The 19,444-nt window shown below is 40.0% G+C and overlaps 1 protein-coding gene across 2 annotated transcripts in view; it reads left to right on the top strand.

Moving 5' to 3' along the window:
- Positions 1-19,444, top strand: part of USP22 (ubiquitin specific peptidase 22) — a 93,226-nt gene that overhangs the window by 64,356 nt on the left and 9,426 nt on the right. For both annotated transcript variants that reach the window (XM_062503472.1, XM_062503471.1), the window contains 4 exons: positions 2,826-2,995; positions 9,627-9,774; positions 15,749-15,854; positions 17,604-17,762. In XM_062503472.1, the coding sequence (XP_062359456.1) occupies positions 2,826-2,995; positions 9,627-9,774; positions 15,749-15,854; positions 17,604-17,762 (583 nt within the window). The remainder of the gene's footprint in view (positions 1-2,825; positions 2,996-9,626; positions 9,775-15,748; positions 15,855-17,603; positions 17,763-19,444) is intronic.

The following is a 19,444-nucleotide window of genomic DNA, read 5'->3' as shown; positions in this document are numbered from 1 at the left end:
TGCTTTAATAGTTGAGGTTGGAGCCTGCTGGCAATCCTTAGACTCTGACACTGTGCTCTCATTAGAGCCTGGTGGAGACCACTGTGGTGCCATAGCAGAAATGGACTGCTACATGTGAGGTTTTGGCACATTATTTTTCTGTTAATTTATGACCCACATGTTGAAATGCTTGACTGTTCCAGCAAAACCTTGCCAGGCTTTATTAAAGGGGAGGGAAGAATAGGTGTGGCAGGCACAAAGCTTTTACATTCTCAATATGTTATTGACCAGAGTGCTGTACAGGCTTTAATTTTTAGCTGGTTTTATTTCCAGCAAAACTCATTATTCCCCATAAAAGTTAAGCACAGGAGGATGTGTTGTTCTGAGTTCTGTCAGCTCTTTAGTTTACCTACATCAAATTCTGATGTTTTTCAATGTGCTGCAAATATTTATGCAGTACCTGAGCTGTAGTTCCTCATACCTGCTTCATTTCAAACACCAGTTTAAGAGACTACAGCAGCTGCAGTCATTGCTCCCACAAGGATAAGATTGATGTGTGCTCCTTCCCTTTTTCCCTTTTCAACTGAGTAAATTCTCATGTTTTGCTACAAATCACCATTTTCTGATTTTTATTGGGGTTTGGAGTATTCACATTTCAGCCTTGTCTGTTTTGCAGGTTGCTTTGTCTTGGTTCATTCAAGTGAAATCCCAGCACATGAATCACTCCATTTAGATCCGTGAAAAACTGACACCAAAGACCAAACAAGCAGAGTAAACCAAGAGCCTTCTGAGTCTGATACCTGTAACTGTCTTCTGGTGGCAACTTTGAGGAAGATTTGATTCTTGTGGTCACAGGGAAAGACAGTCCAGCCACAGGCATGTAAAAAATGGTGTTTAATAAATGATTCCAAAAAGCTGCCTTTGTGTTTGCTTTTGTGACTGCTCTATTAGGCACCAAAAAGCACTAAGGGGAATCTCTAGATTTACTACTGGTTTTCCTCCAGCTTTCTGTGCTGAACAGGCTGGCTTTGAAATCTGGTGCTAACCAGAGGGAGAAATAGGGAGAGACTCTTCCGCTTCTCAAAATACCCTGCATGTCAGGGAGCCTTCCAGCCTCCTGTGAGCACAGCCTGTGATTTAAGTAAACCCAGTCGATTTTAAATGGCAGAAAACGAGGGGAGAGGTAAGCAAGAGGTACCAAAACGTTTCTCCACTTGCACAGCACGAGCCCCCTCCTGTTGTGACATTGTTTGCAGAGACACAGACTGGGAATTGAAATAGGATTGTGGACCAAGCTGAAGCATCACACAGTATTTCAAGCTGCTCCAACAAATTAACTATTTAACACTCTGCTAATGTTGTGCACACACTTATTGCCTCCCAGCATGAAAACCAAGCAAATAATTGCAACAAGCTTCTGCCCAGTAGAAGTCACTGTACTATAATGAGAAACTTTGTCCTGTGAGTAAACAGAAGGAACAGGGAAGCTGCTGGAAGCAGGTTGATGTTGCTTGAGATAAACAGGAAAATAATGTAGGAGTGCTCTGTGTCCGTGCCTTCGGCTCCGGGTGCCGGCTCTGGTGGGTAACACAGCGACTGGACCACACCCCCTCGTGCTGCAGGATGCTAAAGAGCCCTTGGAGCACTATCTGCTGTACTGCACGGGAACTGCACCACTTCTAATTACCACAGCACTGCCAGCTGAGAGGTTTTTTTCATCCCGTGGAATGACAAGGAAATTCTTCGTTCTCTGTCCAGTAATCCTGTGTTTTCTTTCGATGTTTCTGTAGTAATCCTATTTTTATTGCAGAAGAGGACTGTGTTGATTTAAAATCAATACCAGAGTAATATCTGTCGGTGCATTTTATCTCGTTTCAAAGTAAGTTGTTGATTAAAAATAAGCATTCTTGGCCACCTGATGCTCTTCTTGTGTAGTGCTCCTGTCTGGTGGTATTGTGTTAACATTTTGGAAGAATACTCAAGGATTTGAGCATGTTTTTCTTCTCACTTAGACTTTGCAAATGACTGAAAAGCTTTCCCCACTCCTAAACTCTCTTCTGTTGTGCAACAAAAGAGCTTTCCTTTAAGCATCTTGGTTTCCAAGCACAAGGAATCGTCTCTGGGCATTACTGAACGTTTGACTTAAGGTGTGATGAATCCTCTTATGCCAAGTTGAATTTTTTGATGTATGCTGTAGATTAATGTTTAATTTTCCCGAAACGAGTGTGGAATTAATGTTGTTCAGAGTTTCTTTTTTTTAAAGTTGTTCTGTTCAGATCTTGGGTTTTATACAAAATCTAAGTCTGCATTGGATGTCACAGCCTGACTTGTCAGGGCTGTTTCCTTTGCTGCCCGTCTTAGAAAGATGATAATAACAGTACAAAAACCTTATTCTGGCTTCATGACCTGCATGGGGGGAAAGCTTTTTTAAACAATCTGAAAACTTACTCACTGATTTCTTTAAATGTATTGGTTTCTTACTGTACTGACTTACCAATTGTTGTCATTGTACTTTGGTATCAATCTTGGGGAGGGACATATTTTGGTGAAATGTGGCACAACAGCCATTGCAAAAAAATGGTATTGGTGTTGCTGAATTTTTTAGGTTTCCTTATTTCTTAGAATTTAAGAAATCCTAGTGTAGTTCAGAAAGCTTCTGCAGCTTCCTGTGACTTGAGTACACGAATGCCAGTAGCCTCCCTAAACCAGTATAAAACTGTATTTGGAGCTGTGCATGTAATATAGTAAATCCATAGCACTATTGTGAAAACTATATAAAAATGCAAATTACCACTTTTAAAACTTGATAATGCTTATGCATCCCCTCCCCCTTTCTGTCTTTATAGGTCTACGAGGGCTAATCAATCTTGGGAACACATGTTTTATGAACTGTATTGTCCAGGCACTTACCCACACTCCACTGCTGCGAGATTTCTTCCTCTCCGACAGGCACAAATGTGAAATGCAAAGCCCCAGCTCATGTCTGGTCTGTGAAATGTCTACGCTCTTTCAGGAGGTGAGTGCTGTTTGCCACAAAGCATCACCTTCTTGCAGATGCTGTTTCTTACCCCAAAAGGAATTGTGTTCTATTTGCAAATATAAAGGGAATGCAAGTCGTGTTTTCCCTCAAATTGTAGTAAAATAGAGCAGTAGAGATTGAGAGCTCACTGTAAAAAAAACCTACCTGCTGAAAAGAAAACTAATGGCTTTTAAGTCCTGTTCTGAAGTCACCCTTGTTTAGGCAAAGCTGGTATTGGAAATAATTACAGTGCTGCCTGTTCTTCTGAGACTGATCTGGGAGTCCTTAGTTTTAAAGCTCAATGTGTGCTTTAATTAAAGGTGCAAGTTGTAACTGGAAAATATGTCATGAGCTCTTTGGGTGATAATGGGAGTGAGAATAAGGCAGGAGTGTACATCCTTGTGGTTTAAGGTACTGGATTATGTAGGTCTGTATGAATATTTTAAAGATTGCAATTCAGTGCTTGTTCACTGGCAGAAACATCTTTTCTGTGTAAACCCAGTGAGGGCCAGGAAAGAGGATAAAGATAAGTGAATGTGTTGCTACAGTTTGTGTCTTCCCTGTACAAGCTGCACTTCTTTCTTTTTCCCACTCAGGAAACTTGCTTTGCAGTGTGTTTTTACTGTAGGTCTGGTCTGTGCTGTGTGAGACAGGCACAGGCTTTTCCTTAATAGCCAAAGAGCTTTATTATCTGTCTTAATTCCACATCAGTATTGCAAGGATTGTGGGTGGACATGGGCTCCTAGTTTTAAGATGTCTTTCAAAACAAAGCCAGTTCTGTGCCTTTCCCTCAGTGGTCGATCCGGCGTTCTTGGTAAGTAAAATAAAACCAACCAAAAAAGCCCAGAAAGAGATGTAGTGAATGTACTGTCGTGAAGCATTTAAAATTGCTGGAGATGTCTGTACACAGAGCAGGTTTTCTGTGGATGTGCTGTCGTGGAAGTTCATTCTGACAGGGACCAACCTAAAATAGCTTTACCTTTATCTTGTGATTTCCAATTTCATTTTACTCCTGTGCCTTTTTCACCAGAGATGATTCTTTTTGGTCACTGCAGGTGAGTTAAACATACATAGAAGAAGGTAAAGCCCCTTTAGTTGTTCCAGTATAAAGTTGTTTTCTGCTCACTTTCAAGACTACGAGGATTTGCCACATTTCATGCTGCTTATCAACCATTAGCTATATGTTACATTTCTTACTTTTTGTTCTGTTTTTCAGTTGCTCCTGAGTCTGTCAGGAAAGGAGGTAAAAACAAAAGGCAGGCAGACCAATAGGTAGCAGCTGTAGGATTATTGAAACCAGATGTGCAGTTAAGTGGGGAAATGCCACAATGCCTAGATAAAAAAATCAGTCATGGAATAGAAATACCAGTTTTTGTATCCTGTTAATACAGAAACCTATTTGCTCATTTAAGAACAAGGAACTGTTATATTCTTGGTATCCTTTCATTGAATAGTGATATAAAGTCTCATGCTGATGAACATCACCAGATTCTATTTACACATGCAATTTTTTTTTTTAAATCCCTTGGGAAAGGGAAAATAAGTGTTACATTACAGATTGAGAGGCTGCAGGAAAGATCAGGACTCTCTAGGTAATGATTTTTGTTTCCATTTTTGTATGTGGAGCCCTGTTAATGGCTCAGAATGCCTTTTGCTCTACTGTGAGCACGGAACAAAGAACAGGCTGTTATCCAAAATGGGGCTTAAATGCAGCATTTGTTGTAGTTTCAATTGTAACCAACTTTAATTTCACACACAACTTTGAGAAGCTCAGCCTTCATTTTCAAATCGAAATTCATGCCTACACTTGCATTCATTCTATTAATTAAATGTTCTGCAACATGAGGGTGTATGGATGAGGGAACAGCCATATCTGTGACACCAGACTGTGCAGACAGCAGTAGTCCCTGTCCTTATTTCACATTAAATACTGCAGCCATGTGCTGTGGGAGGACACAGAAAGTGACTCAACCTCCTTGAAGTAAAACTGGAGCTTAATCCTCCTAAGCAAAGCTGTTTGGTCTGTAACCAACTTGGTATATTTTAGCTCACAAGCAGTAAATACCTTGTTGTACTTATGGCTCTGTCAGCACCCATTGTACAGTTCTGTTCCCAGTGAGTTTTAATATCTCTGCATTCAGAATTAAAACAAAAATCTTGCATTTTTTTTGGAGCAGACTAGTTACGTTTCGTGTCCCAGCTCCATGCAGTGATTGTAATGAAGATTCTGTCACTAGCTTTGCAGAGCTGAGGTCTGAGTGAAGGAAGGCAGGCCAGGAGATCTCTGTGCTATGGTTAAGAATTCCTTTGTAATTGAATTACCAGGGAAACTTTGATTCAGGTTCTGTCTTGTTTCTACATAGCTTTCCCACCAGGATTAACTGGTGTGGTTATCCCAAAGCATTTTACCCAGGGACAAACAATCAGGGCAAGGGTTAATTTCATCTCCCCTCCACCCTTCTTTTCTGAAGGTGTGATCTTAGGCAAATGGAATGCCAGGGGATCTGGTGAGTGCCTGAGTGGGAGCTCTCCAGGAGAAAAAGCAAGACTGTTTTGAACATTAAATAAAACCTAGTATATATAAATAAGCAAGTTCTGCTCTTTTGCCTCTCAAACAGAAGTTACCCATCTCACTTTATTTCTTTTTTCTTTAAGATCATGTTGTTATATAGGTTGAGTGATTTCTCTGTGATAAATAGGAAGCTACAAAGTTCTTCCACCTTGAAGTAGGTTGGTGGTGAGTAATGACTATCAGATGGCTCTCAGCACTGAGGTGGTTTTTTTTCCTGGTAGCTTTTCTGGCAGACACACCAAGCATTGAGCTCTGTTTGTTTTAAAAATATCTCACTGCATCAATTAACATTCTCATTTGTGCTACATGAAACCTATTTTTCAATAGAATCATGGCATAAGAAAAGGAATGAAAAGGATTTGGGAGTAACAGATAGTGGTGAAGCTGGATGGAGGGAAGATAGAGCACCCAGAATCCATTCATTGAGCCTTTTGGCTGAAAGGGTTGGTGCACTCCTTTTTACCTACTGGTGTTTGTGTTGTAGTTTTGCTTCACCAATGAAAATTAATTTCAGGATGGTCCACACCCTGAGGTTTATCTAAATCTTTTTCAGAATGACCGCTCAGGAAGGTAGGATTAGAAGATCTGTGACTTGAATAGTAAGAATACCTGGGAGCAGAGCAGAATGCAGTGCATCCACTCAGAGATGGAAGGACCAAAACCTTCCTTTTTCCCATCATTGTTCATCCTCACGAGCCTATCACAGTGCACAGCGCAAGCATGGGAAGAGCTGGGAAGTGAGGACCAAGAGGGAAAAGGAGGAGATGATTTATGATTTATTTATTTTCAATATTTGAAGATGCTACTGTTGAAGTGACTCACGCATAAAATAAGTTGCAACAAAGGTACAAGAGGGAGTAAAAATGTAGTTAAGGCTCTTTATATGGACAGAAGCCTTGCATTTAGTCGTGGAAAATATAGAGTGTGTGCTGATTTAGTAAAACCATTTCCCTGAAATAAATGTGGAACATACCAAGTTCATGCAAGCAAAATGTATTTTGTGATTCTTTGAACCATTGTTCTTTTGGAAACCCCCAGAAGGTGTTCTATTGCATGTATTCCACGTGTTGCCCACTCCTTTCATCCATTGTAAATTGCCAGAAAATTTGAAGTCTTTGCTGAGAACTAATTTTCAAGAGGATTTTTTGACTTTTTAAATTGGACTTGAACCTGGTACAGGATTTCTGCCTATAAACTCGTAACTACAAAGCTCAGAGACTGTTTCATGGATACAAGTGCAGGATAAATCAAATCTATCTGTTTATTCACATAATTGAGAAACTTCTGTGCGTGTGTCTGGCAGAAGGATCAGAAGGAAGTACAGATGTGTAGTGCAATGGGGTCTGGTTTTGTTTGAAAACCTCACTGGTGTCTGTATATTTTTGGTAACAATAATGCAAATTACAATGCCTATAGTCTTCTAAATCCCCCATAGATTCTCTCTAGAATGCAAAAGCAAGTGTTTTAAGTGGAAAAACAAAATTACTTTTACTTGGGCTGTGTGTAAGAATGGAGGCTTTGAATCGTGGTTGGTTTGTTCCTTTCTCACCCCTCCCGTTTTGGTTTTTTTTTCCTGGAACAGCAATTAAGAAGTGTATTACCCAGCATTTTGAAATTGCTCAAACTAGTTCTCTCCAATATAAACAACTGATACTGTTGAATTTAAAACAAATTTAAACAAAAAAAAAGTTTAAATTATGTTTGGAATGCTTGTGCCATTGAAGTGTTTTAAAGGTAACTTGCAAATACATCATTGTTTATATTTGCACACTTCAGTGAAAAGGTTGGAATAAGATTTTACATGGACTCTTTTCCTTTTTTGTGGATTGGAACAACCCTGATAGGCTGCTCTTCCCAGCAGCAAGGAAATTACAGAGATGGGATGGATGTTTTATACATTCCAGTCAAAATATTGTTATTGAAAGTGCTCAGATTCTTTGTTTTATTTATTTGAGCAGTGAAGCTTTTCCCCCACCCCACATTCTTACCAGGCACGTTTCTAGGTTTTTTTGTGTGATAATAGTTAATAATTTGCTAAAGCTTCCTGTCAGATTCTTCTCATCCTACTGAGGCAGCAGAGAATGTAAAATCTGCTGGCAGGTATTGTGCCTGCAGTGGAGTAATTACATGGAGTGCTGGTGGTTAAAATGACCGGAGAGCTCTGGGACTAATTGTAAGGAGTGACAGAACAGGGAAGTTTTATTGCTGCAGTTCCCTGAATTATGTTGAGCAGCAGCTGCATCAGCAGATTTCAATTACCACACTCCTGCTTCAGTCCCTTGGTGTCATCCTTGTTGGCATCAGAGTTAACTATTGATCTTTGTATTTATAGGAGTATTTTGTGGTGTTTGGCTGCAGAGGTACAGCTTCTTGTTTGGGAAGAGCACAGCTTGCGAGGAAAAAATTTCTGTGGGAGGAAATACACTAAAATCATGTAGAAATCCCTACCAATATGAGGACTAGATGAAGATTGTGCTGCCTTTTGCCAACCTGTCACCTTAAAATAGTGTTTTCTTTCAGCAGGTTTGTAGCACAGTGCTTGGACTTAACATAAAATGGTCAGAGACTGTGCAGGGAGAAACTAAGGGATGGGGAAGGAAGATCACTTTCCCAATAAGGATGAGAAATATATACTGCTGGGGGTTTCAATCTTGATTTTGTTCTGTGTATTTGCCACTTACTGTCTTCTGTTTGGGAAGAGTAACTGAAAAGAAACTGCCATGGATTTGATAGGATCTTGGTAAAGCATAATTGTGGTGTTGCAGGCAGCATTTACTGGCAGATAGCTTTGCTGAAGGTGAGGGAAGGCAAAACAACTTACAAATGTTCGCTTCTTAAAAATAAAATGTTACTCTGTCAAGGGAATAAACTCTTCTGGGCCTTTTCTGAATCCTGCAGAGGCCCCACAAGCATCCCTGCTTTGCTTTTGGAAGTGGTATTGCTGTGCAGGGATAGAGGAAGGGCTGAACTTCAACCCAGGGAAACACAGACCCTTAGCATGGGTGGTTTTTTTGGCATATTTTATTTGGGGTGAGTGGGTGGGTTGTTTGGGGGTTTTGTTGTTTGTTGTTTTTTTTTTCAAGTGGGACCTGGCTGGTTTTTAATTTTATAAAGTTTCTGTGATCAGTGTCTTCCTGTCCTGTGCTGATTTCCCTCCCCGGCTGCGTCACCCCCCCAGCAGCAGCAGTGTTTCACATCAGGCTGTGCTGACTGAATAATTCATCTGTGCACTCTCTAATGTGCTTCTGGCAAAATCACCTGGGGCAGTTTTTAGCCAGTCCAGAGCCAGCTCATCAGATTCTGACTGAAACAGATGAAGGAGCAGATGCAGGAGCTGGTCCAGCACCAGATTCCCAGGCAGGGACACCCTGCTGGAGCGGTGACGGCAGCTGGCTTTGGGGATCGCTGACTGAATGGGGACCTTCAGCTCTGCAAACAGCTGGCTCAATAAAGTTGTTTTTAAATCCTTTTACGGTGAAAGGCCAATACTGGCATGAGACTGCTGCCCTGCTTGGAAATTTTTCCATAAAATTGGAGTGTGCATAGCATTTGGATGCAGAGTTGCCATGGGTCAGGGATTGGCTGACAGTCAGCATCTAATATTCTCATCTTCAGTGTTTGTTCTGATATGAGGGGGGGCGGGGGGGGGGCATTTCATTCACATAATTAGTGAATGAAATTGCTGATCCTTTTCAAATGCAGGATCTTTTCCTTTCTTTCCTTCCCAGGCTATTTTAATAAATCCAGTGGTATCTGTAAACAAATTATGAGTGATGCTTGTGTCTGTCTACCCCACTCCCTGCACTCCCACATTTTTCAGGCTAATCCATCACAAATTGATGGAATTTCAGGGGAGAAAACAGAACTGCTCAGTTCTGAGATCACTTCTCCAGTAGTCTGTGACAAAAGCTGTCTCTCTCCTTTATTATTAAGGCCATCAGAATTAAGCAGTTTAAATTGATTTGACTAATTGCTCTCATTTAACTTTTTAATAATGAAACGCTCTGAGGCTGTGCAAGTTGTTAACAGTCATGTCCTTCTGTTTGCTTTGAGCAGTTTTACTCTGGGCACCGATCTCCTCACATTCCATATAGGTTATTGCACCTGGTATGGACTCACGCACGGCATTTAGCAGGGTACGAGCAACAAGATGCACACGAGTTCCTCATTGCTGCATTAGATGTGCTACACAGACACTGCAAAGGTAAGGCTTGTCCTGAGGCTCCAATCAACAAGGATTATTGCATCAAAAGGAGGTAGAGCCATCTCTTCGTAAGCCAAGTCTAGTGCCAGTACAGATAGCGCTCTTAGCAAATTCCTTTTAAAATGTTCGGTAGACTTAAAGTATTTGTAAATAAATAAACCATTCCCACTGTCAAAAAGTACCAAGAGTTAGAAGTAGACAAGCCTGCACATTGGTTTGAATCACCATCATGATGTTCTCTTATTGGCTGTGAGTCACTGTCTTTTATTTTAAATTGCCAATTTAATTCTATTTATACTTGAAGTAGTTAGAACTCTTACTCAGTGTGTCATGGGACTGATGAAAATAACAGAGGGGAGAGGTTATGTCTTAATACTATTATTCTGCTTAAAAATTATTCTACTGTATTTCTGATACCAAATTGCTTACAGAAATGTGAATAAGAAAGAGCAATGGGTGGCTTTGGTATCTTGTTACATTAGTCTGTATAGAACAGTACGTAATTGTACAATACAATAAAAATATTCAGTGTCATGCTTTTTGATATGAAGCGTCTAAGACTTGATTTTGTAACGCCATATGAAGTGATGTATTTTCTGTTTGTTAGGTGAAGTCAAGCTGAACTGAAAATTTCCCAATCTGCCAATGTTTGCTGTAGCTTGATTCACTTACTGCAGCAGTGAAATTTTTATTCTTCCTTCAAGGGAGAAGTAGTAAGGTTGATACTAACAGAACAAACAAGAAGTTCTTGGTTGTCAAGAAGAAGATTTAAGCACTGCTCTTGGGAAAAGCACTTAGGGTTTCGTTTTTTGGCTTATCAGAGGATTATCAAAGGGAAGGCTGCTGCTGCTTCTGTGAACCATTGAGAATCTTATTTTTATCAAGGGCTTGTTCACATCCATAATTGGTGATAAAGAATGTTCTCCAAAAAACGTATTGCTAAGGACAGGAGTAGACAGAGCAGTTCCTCTGTAGTTATTAATATCTGTCATTTGACAGCCACTCACTGGATTTCAATAATCCAAATTAAACTGGTGTGGCAGTCCAGTAAGGAACAAAATCTACCCAAATATTGACTTCTCACTTCTTAATGCTGAATAAATTCAGCTGCAAACAGAAGTACTTCTTCATTCCTGTTAAATTTCTGAACCACTGATCTAACAAATCTTGAAGCTTTTTTCATCATTTTGGATATAAAATTATGCTCACATTTCTTCTACACATCCTCATTAATTAATGAAGCACTGTTTGTGTCTCAGAATTGTAAAGAGAAAAATTTGCAACAGTAGAGGTCCCTGAGCTCTTCTCAAACTGATAAAAAATCTGAAAAGACTAGAAAAAGATGTGGTTTGACTTTAAATAAAGAATCTCTCTGACATATCTTCCTTGACATTTCTGCAGCCAGGTTTTCAAATTTCTGTTTCTGAAGAAACAGGGAGGCTTTTATTAAATCATAGTAAATAATTTATACCACATAAAGGTAATTTAAAAGAAGTGGTAGAGCAGTTGTGTGGGAACCAAACAAGTTAATCTAAACCAGAATTTCAAGTATAGTCATGCAAAACCACATTTGGAATGAACTAGTTTTCAATATAATGAGAAATTTTTCCCACTTGTGTATCCGCACAGACACACTTGCATGTGAAGTGTGCAGATGTAAAAATATTATTACTAATAGTGAGAATATGTCCTACAGCTACAATAAGCAAATAATACCTCCCCTGCCAATATTAAATATTTGTTTTAATGAATGAAAAAAGCTTTTAAAGCTCCCAGTCAATAGTAATGAAATTTTACAATTAACACACAGTGAAATAAAATAAAGTAATGGGGGAGATTTTGCTCTAGTTTTTGGACATTATTCATGATCAACAAGGCTTCAGGCACCAAAGTAAATGAAATTGTTTCTTATGTATAAATACCCAGTGATGTTTGTTTGGCTGCCATTAGTCATTTATCCCTTTTCCATTCCATGTACTCAGCTGTCTAAGAAGTGTCTTAATCAAGTGAAGACAATGCTGGGAATATTTGTTGTTGATCTGTCACTGCCTTAATTAAGAAAAGTATGTGTGATGTCCATGTAAAGATAAGTTTTGTAGTCTTATAACTGCCTTGAGATGATTATGTGGGCAGGCTGGATCAGGTAATTTTGATTTGATTTGGTTGGGGTTTTAAATGCTGGTTGAATCTATACTTTTGTTTAGTGGCATCTGTGGAGTTTTGGAGGCCCAGGATACCTGTCTGATCTCCATGTGAATCCTGTCTGAGGGGTGATAGATGTGCTGGCACTGTTGGGTTGAGCTGTGGCATCTGGGCAGGGCATATTCTGAACCCTAAGTAGGTCTCCTCGGTGCTGCTTGAATAATGGAAAATATTTCTGAATAAAAGGGGTCGAGTCTGCCTTACCTGTGCATCACTTTTTCATTTCAACAGCTGGAGGCAGGTGACGTAACTGGAAAGTAGTATTTTGGTGGAAAAAGTACTGTAAATAATCTGTATTTCTGCCCAGGCTGTTAAGCACTAAGTCAACCTTTAGTCAACATGACAGATGCATCTTTATCCCCAGTGCTCTGGGATAAATTCAGGGTTCTAACTCTGCAAACTTCCACACCGGTGAGGTTCCAGCCCTGCAGACACTTTTTAGTCTCCCACCTTTATCTCAGACATCTTCAAGCTTGGAGATACTTAGACCAGCATTACTGTTCTCTTAAAAGGATCAGTACTGCAAGTCAAAAATTACTGTTCTGCCCAGTGACATCACTGACTGGGGGGGTTTCTGTAGTTATTGCAGGAGCAACAGTATTCAAGTGGCAGAGATGGGCACTGGTACACAAAGCTTCAAAAAGCAAGATAAAAAAAGAGAAGTAATCCTGTGTTTTTATCCCAAACTTTATTCAGTCTAAAAAAAGGGAGAGTAGTACTTTAAAGCTGATCATGCCTCATTTATTTGGATTTCTTGAAGCATTTTGCATTCACCTTTAACAAGGGATGCTGCAAAGTAAATCTGAAACCAGAAAAGGAATGGTGTACTGAGATTTGGGAGGAAAACACTGCCCTGCTCTGTGAATTCTGTGTGATATTCTTAGGAATTGATAGAGCTTGTGAAACATGTCATCTGTTCTGATCCATATAGATTTGTGTGTACACTGCTTTGTCAGAAATAACATGCTCTTGTTCCAGAACACCAGGGACCAAAGTAAAGCAGAAATACTAACATTAATGTATTGTTTTGATAAACACCCCTTTTAAAATCTGACAACTCTTGACTTCCCTTTTCTTATTTAAAATACAGAATGGAAGACTGAGGCAAAACTTCTGTTTTTAAATCAAGACCAAAAGCAGTCTTAAAAGGTTGTGTATAGCTGTTTTTATGGTTGATGTGTATTATTTACCTTTAGTGGTATATTAAATACCTTATTTGAACACAGATTAGCATGCTTAATTATTGCACAGACACAGTAGTAACCTGTGTGTGGTTTTTTGAGAGTTGCACTTAATTTGAGTGCAAACTCCTAAACTCAATTTTCAGCCATTCTCATAATCACATTAATGTCTACATAGATATATTTTTAAGTTTGTTTTTAGTCTCTTGCTGACCATTCTTAGAAACTGCTGATTTCCCCGGACCGGATTTAAACCCCCAAAAATATCTGAAATTAAAACCTCATTTGGGAAACAGAAATATTGAAGGGAAACCTTAACTTGAGCACAACAATCTAGCAGCTTTTAGTTCTCAGCTGCATAATATACCTCCCCTCAGCATCTGTTCCATATTGACAAGTGTGTGTAGGTGGTAATCTTACTCTTTTTTCCCTCCTCTCTAACCAAATGTCATGGGAAATAATGTTGAGTGGGTAATACCCTTCTGTTTTGCTGGGAACAAGCTTGCAGGATATTCATTTGAGACCCTCTCATGGCTGATCCTAATTGACTTGTGTAATTGAAAAGGGAGAGCTCAGTTCTCTCTGTAGGAGGAAATGACTGTCTGCTGAAGGTGTCCAGCTGGGATGGTACCTGTAGTCCAGGGATAAGCTCTCAGCATTGCTTTTTTCATTCTGCCCCCTCAAAACAAAACAGAGACAGTGTTTGAAATTGGGAGATTACAAGGATGTGATAGTTGCACATGGAGTCTTTAAAAAGGAAAAGTGGAGTTTTAACTAAAACCCAGTTAATTCTATTTTGATTTTTTTTTTCCTTAATGCTTGTGAATATAAGTGAAGCTTTTTCTGTAGGTGGAGGATGCCTTGCACAGTCTCTATCCTGTATGCCATCTTCATTAGCTTAGCATAATTGAGCCCTTTAAAAGCTCTTAAGTTCAGTAAGATTCAGCTGAAATTCCCATCAAGAAACGCCTCAGACCGGGTGTGATAACCCCCAACTTGAACCTAGCACACTTGAAATCTAATTTTAGAGCATTTTCTTCAAGAGTCTTTTTAAGGAAACAATGTGCTTTTCTTGGCAATTCAGACAAAAGTTTCTAAAGCCTAAATCCAGCAGCTGAGGGAGAGCTTTCCTGAGGCATTTGGAATCTAATTAACTCAAGTGGCCCATTGCAACTTAGTAGGTATCACCTATGACTGCTTTTCTACACTTAGTATCTGGTGGAACCTTTGCCAGATTATTATATAATACTTTTCAACATAATTCTAAAGCTTAATTGAAAAAAAAGAATGTAGTTCTGTCTGTTCCTACTACAAGAAAACCTCCAGCTAGAGCACCTCAGACATGTGAAAATGGTCTGTTGCCCTACTTTTAGAAATTTCTCGTCTCTTCAGGTGGTTTTTTGGACATTATTGAGTAGAAAATAATTGGTTTTGAGAAATAGCTGAGATTTGAGGAATATTTCTGTATTTCAATCTTAGTATTTCAGTTTCAGAAATCAAATACTTCCCAGTAAGTTAATTTCAGAAATCAAATACTTCCCAGTAAGTTAATATACTGGGAAACCCTGTCCAAACTTAGTTCTGTTGTAGCAGTTGCTGTTGAAGCAGGTGGGAAAACACATTGAGATGTATTTTAAAAAATAATTAGCTGATGCTGTGTAGTAGTTGGTGTGTGCTTCTCTGATTGCAAAGCAAGCCCAGTTGCATCTGTCTTACCCAAGGAAAACAAGCAGTGTTTTCCAAGTCTGGAAATCCAGAGAAAAGGGTATCATTCCTACTTCACCTGTGGGGAATGGAGGGAGAAGCCTTTGAAGCTGAGGAGTGTGTGGAGAAGCATTTGGTTGTTTAATACTCTGGTTACTGTGAGAAACTGAATTGGCCTCATCTCAGCACTCAAATCCTGAAAATGACACTTTACTCCTGGGACCTTTAGTGACAGTGATGCCTAAAAGATGGGAATATGTTCATTGTGCTCCTGGGGAACTCAGAGGATTGCTGTGCCTCTGGAGAAGCTGGAGGAGGACACAGCATGACCTCACTTCAGATAAGGACATCTTTCATTTGCCCACTGATGAAATCCTGCATGGAAGGTGCACACTGATGTTGAAAGGTCAGGATGGAGGCAGTGGGCTGGGGGTGAGTGGCTCTTAACAAACCCTCTCCCCTCACTCTACTCACAGAAGTTGACTGGAATAGAAGTAGAATTTGCTGAACTTTTCTCTCTCAGGGAAGTTTATTGATTTTCATGAACCATCTTGGCAACTCCTTTGTCTTAGGAGCTGGTCTTTATGTAGTGCAAAGCAAACCTCTGTAAAGGGAGATACCCTGAGCAAGGGTTTGGATAAGAGCTGCTATGGCTTAAAGCTTCACCTCTACACTTGAGTCACCTTTTGGTTATCTAAGATGTTTTTCAAGGAATTCAGCTTATTTCCTTGGTTTCTTCAGTGCACAACTTTTGCAGGGTTTTGTATTATCACTGTGAACTCGCAGTATAAGTTTGAGTTAGAAAGAGTTACTGGAGACACAGTCCAAGACAAACCACTGTTCCCTCAGGATTTTTGACTTCTGAGCCTGTGTTTGCATTCCTGCAGGTGATGATAATGGGAAGAAGGCCAACAACCCCAACCACTGTAACTGCATCATAGACCAAATCTTCACAGGTGGACTGCAGTCAGATGTTACCTGTCAAGTCTGCCAGTAAGTCACTTTTCCTGCTCTTGGGCTCTGATTTGAATCTGCATCCCATCCAGTGCAGTGCACTGAACCTTTCCTCTCTTGAATACCAATAATTACCATCGGAACTCCAGAAAGACAAGAACTGTGTAAGTGCAGCACCATGAGGCAGCAGCACAGATTTCCCCGAGAAGCTGTGGCTGCCCCATGCCTGGGAGTGTTCAGTGCCAGGCTGGATGGAGCTCTGAGCAGCCTGGTCTAGTGGAAGTTGTCCCTGCCCACAATTCTCTAATTCTGTCAGCTAAATGCAATCAGTTACCAGATAACTGTCACATATCAAGGCATACCTAAAAAGCTGCCTGGAAAGTACCATAGGCTTATGCACACAAACCTTTTACTAGTGTGGAAAAGGTTGTTGTTTTGCAAGGTCATAAGGAAAAATGCTTCCAAGATCTCTTTGAATTTCAAAATACATAATTGCAACTACATTTGAAGAAAATTCTGATGCAGAACCAGATTTTCCTTTAGTCAGGAGCCTCATGTATCATCAGGAGAGGTTTCAAAGGGGCTGATGCCTAATGTAATCTCAGGTACCAGAGAAAAAGCCTTTGCAAGAGTATGGAAAAATGTATTTATTGTTCTATTCCGTACGGAAACAAGTTGATTTCTCTTTGGAGATGTTTGGTGTTGCCATAGTGCAGAAGTCAGAGTTCTTGTTTTTTGTTCTGCATTACATTCTTGCTGTCCTGCACATGGGCTGGGCTTGTTTGAATCTGCTTTTATTCTCAGTTTCCTGGAGGGATTTGCAAAAGATTTACTTTAAGGAAAACATAGGAAATTTGGTTCTTTGCCTGGTAGAGCCACAGAATCCTTATGTGATAATGCAAAGCTTGATTTGTTATGACACAATATTAACATTGATGAAGCTTTGACAGAAGAAGTTTTCTTTTAAAAATTGACAACTTTTGCATAAATGAAACAGGGGAAAAGGTAGAATATCGAAGGCTTAATTAGATTGCAGAGTGAAAGACTCTGGTTTTATGGGAAGAGAGAACGCTAAAAAATAAACATAACAAGGAAGGTTCTCTTGAAAACGTGGATGCGGGAAGAAAAGATTTAAGTCAATAGCAGTCAAAATTTTGAGCAGCTTTTTCCACAGTCTGGCTCTTGGCTTGTCTTCAGCTGTCCTTAGAGAACTCTGATGGAGAACACAAGCTACTGCTTGGTGCAGTTATTCTTTGGCCTCTCACATCTCAGAGGCTTTAGGAGATGCTGCTGAAAGGAGCTGCAAAGCTGAATTCAGTGCATTGCTAGACAGCAAAAATATTTTAAAAGCCTTCTCTTTTTTGAGGTAGCCTTAAGCGCCATCTTCCCTGTATTGAGCACACCAGACCAGCTTCTGAACTAGTTGGATGGCACGCAGCTGTTGTCACAGATGTTAACTGGTTTATACTGGTCAGTAGTGTCCCTGTCTCAGAGCAGCTCTGCTTTGAGTCTCAGGGCTCCAATGAGTGGGAGAATGTCTTAAATACTTCTGTTTTTCATTTAATACATCACATACATTTCCCCAAACATACAGCTTTTAAATAAGCAGGGAAAAAGATCAATTGTGGGAAACCACGCTGGAGCAGCTCTATTTTCTGTCATCTCTGAGTGCCCTCTAGGGGTGATGGAGATCCCAAAGTCCTAAAAATGGAGTGCACCCCAAAGCAAGAGAGAACCTGCTGGTTTGGCTTCCTTTGGAGGTGTATGGAACCATTCTCTTCCCCACAGTGGTGTTTCCACGACGATAGACCCGTTCTGGGACATCAGTTTGGATCTGCCAGGCTCTTCCACCCCGTTCTGGCCGCTGAGTCCGGGCAGCGATGGCAGCGTCGTCAATGGGGAAAGCCACGTGTCGGGCACCACCACCCTCACAGACTGCTTGAGAAGGTATGGCCTGCCACAAACACTGCTTGGGCTTGGAGAAAGGGAATTTGGCTTCATCTTGTTCTCCAGGTGGCTCTGAACACTGGGACTAAGTGATGCTTTGTCACAGCTCTGTCCTCAAACAGCATTTTCACATGTAATTTTGTTTTTCGAGTGTAAGAGGTTTCACAGCAGCAATAAGTACTCAAAGCCTTTTGCCACATGATGTAAAAATAAAACAAATTTTGCATTGGCTACTGCCAGGCAATGTGTTTTTACATTATCAAAATCATTAATGTCTGTCTGCATGTTCTTGGTTCTGGTGGCAGAGGAGGCACATGAAAAGAGTTTACATTGTATTTAATATTTATGTAAATTCTAACACCAGGTAGGAATCAGATTTTGCTCTAAGCACAACTGAGAGTCAGCTACTGCCAGCTTAGTTGCAGGGATGCCATTAAGGATTAAAGGAATGGAGCTTTCAAAAATTAAAGGTAGTTCTGAGGCTGACACTTAGGCATCTTGGAAACAGGTACCTGGGGAGAAGGTTATAGCTTTGTGTACAGCTCACTTGGATCTTTCAGCAGATCTGAAAGTCATTCTCTTGTGGCAAATGCAGACATTTGCCTGAGGAAGAGGTTACCTGGAGCCTGGGGCAAAGCTAATCCTCCTGAGATAAAAATTCATAGTCTCTAACATCTGATTTCTAATCTGCTTGACACTGCTAAGATCAATAGTTTTCAGGAAATGAGGGAATTAGTGCAAATGAAAAATTACTGATGCAGGAAGACATCAAGAGGCAAAACCAATTGAATTCTGGTGATTTTCTTCAATATGGTGATTTTCTTCAGTATAGAGATTAGTAGAAACACAGCTTATTACAGGGAAGGAAAAACATCCAGGTTCAAAGATACTTCCACAAAGTATGGATTTTGGAAGGAAGTTGCACTGTAGTGGATGAAGAGGATGGGTCTATGTTTTTATCCAAAAGTTAGCAACAAAAAAGGTGTGTAACTTCATGTCAGCATGGCCATGTAGCTGAAGTTGACCTGAAGAAGGAAGGATTGAGCAGGAAAGTGACACAAAAATGGAAATACAAGGGCATTCCAAACAACTATCAGAGCAAGTTTATGAGCCTTTTTAGAAACTTAAGGGAAAACAGATACAAAGCAAAAATAAAAAAAGAAAAACCAGAGAATGATGGCACATAGGCCAGGTAAAGGAAATTTTGTTAATTCATCAGGAAGCTGTGATGCCATTTAGTGCTGGAGGCTGCTTTGGCCATAGTCAGAATGAGGGTGAGGGACGAACTGATACCGTGTTGCCCTCATGTTCTTCATTTGCATTAATGAAAAAAAATTAAACTATATTTCAAAATACTTAATCTCAAAAATTCTAGTTATAAGGCAGCCTCTGGGTAAATGGTTGATTTGCCCTGTGGAAATCTGAATTTGGACGAAAGGACTGAGAAAGGCAAGTCCGTGGTCCTGGCCTTTCTCTGCTGAGTTTCTGGAAAAGAGGGATTTTGCTTTAGTTTGTAGTGAGAACATTGAGGTAGTCCATTTTCTGTGATTACTTCCCTGTTCCCTAATGTTCTCTTCCTATGTCTCCTTTGAGCAGTTCTGTCTGAAATTTTTGAACGAGATTTTTCTAATTGTCAACAAAGGTTTTTTTAGAAGGGTATCTGTATTTTGAAAAGAACTTTG

Source organism: Cinclus cinclus, chromosome 16 (genome assembly GCF_963662255.1).
Source record: "Cinclus cinclus chromosome 16, bCinCin1.1, whole genome shotgun sequence".
Lineage (NCBI taxonomy): Eukaryota > Metazoa > Chordata > Aves > Passeriformes > Cinclidae > Cinclus > Cinclus cinclus.
This window is presented reverse-complemented; position numbering and strand designations above follow the sequence as displayed.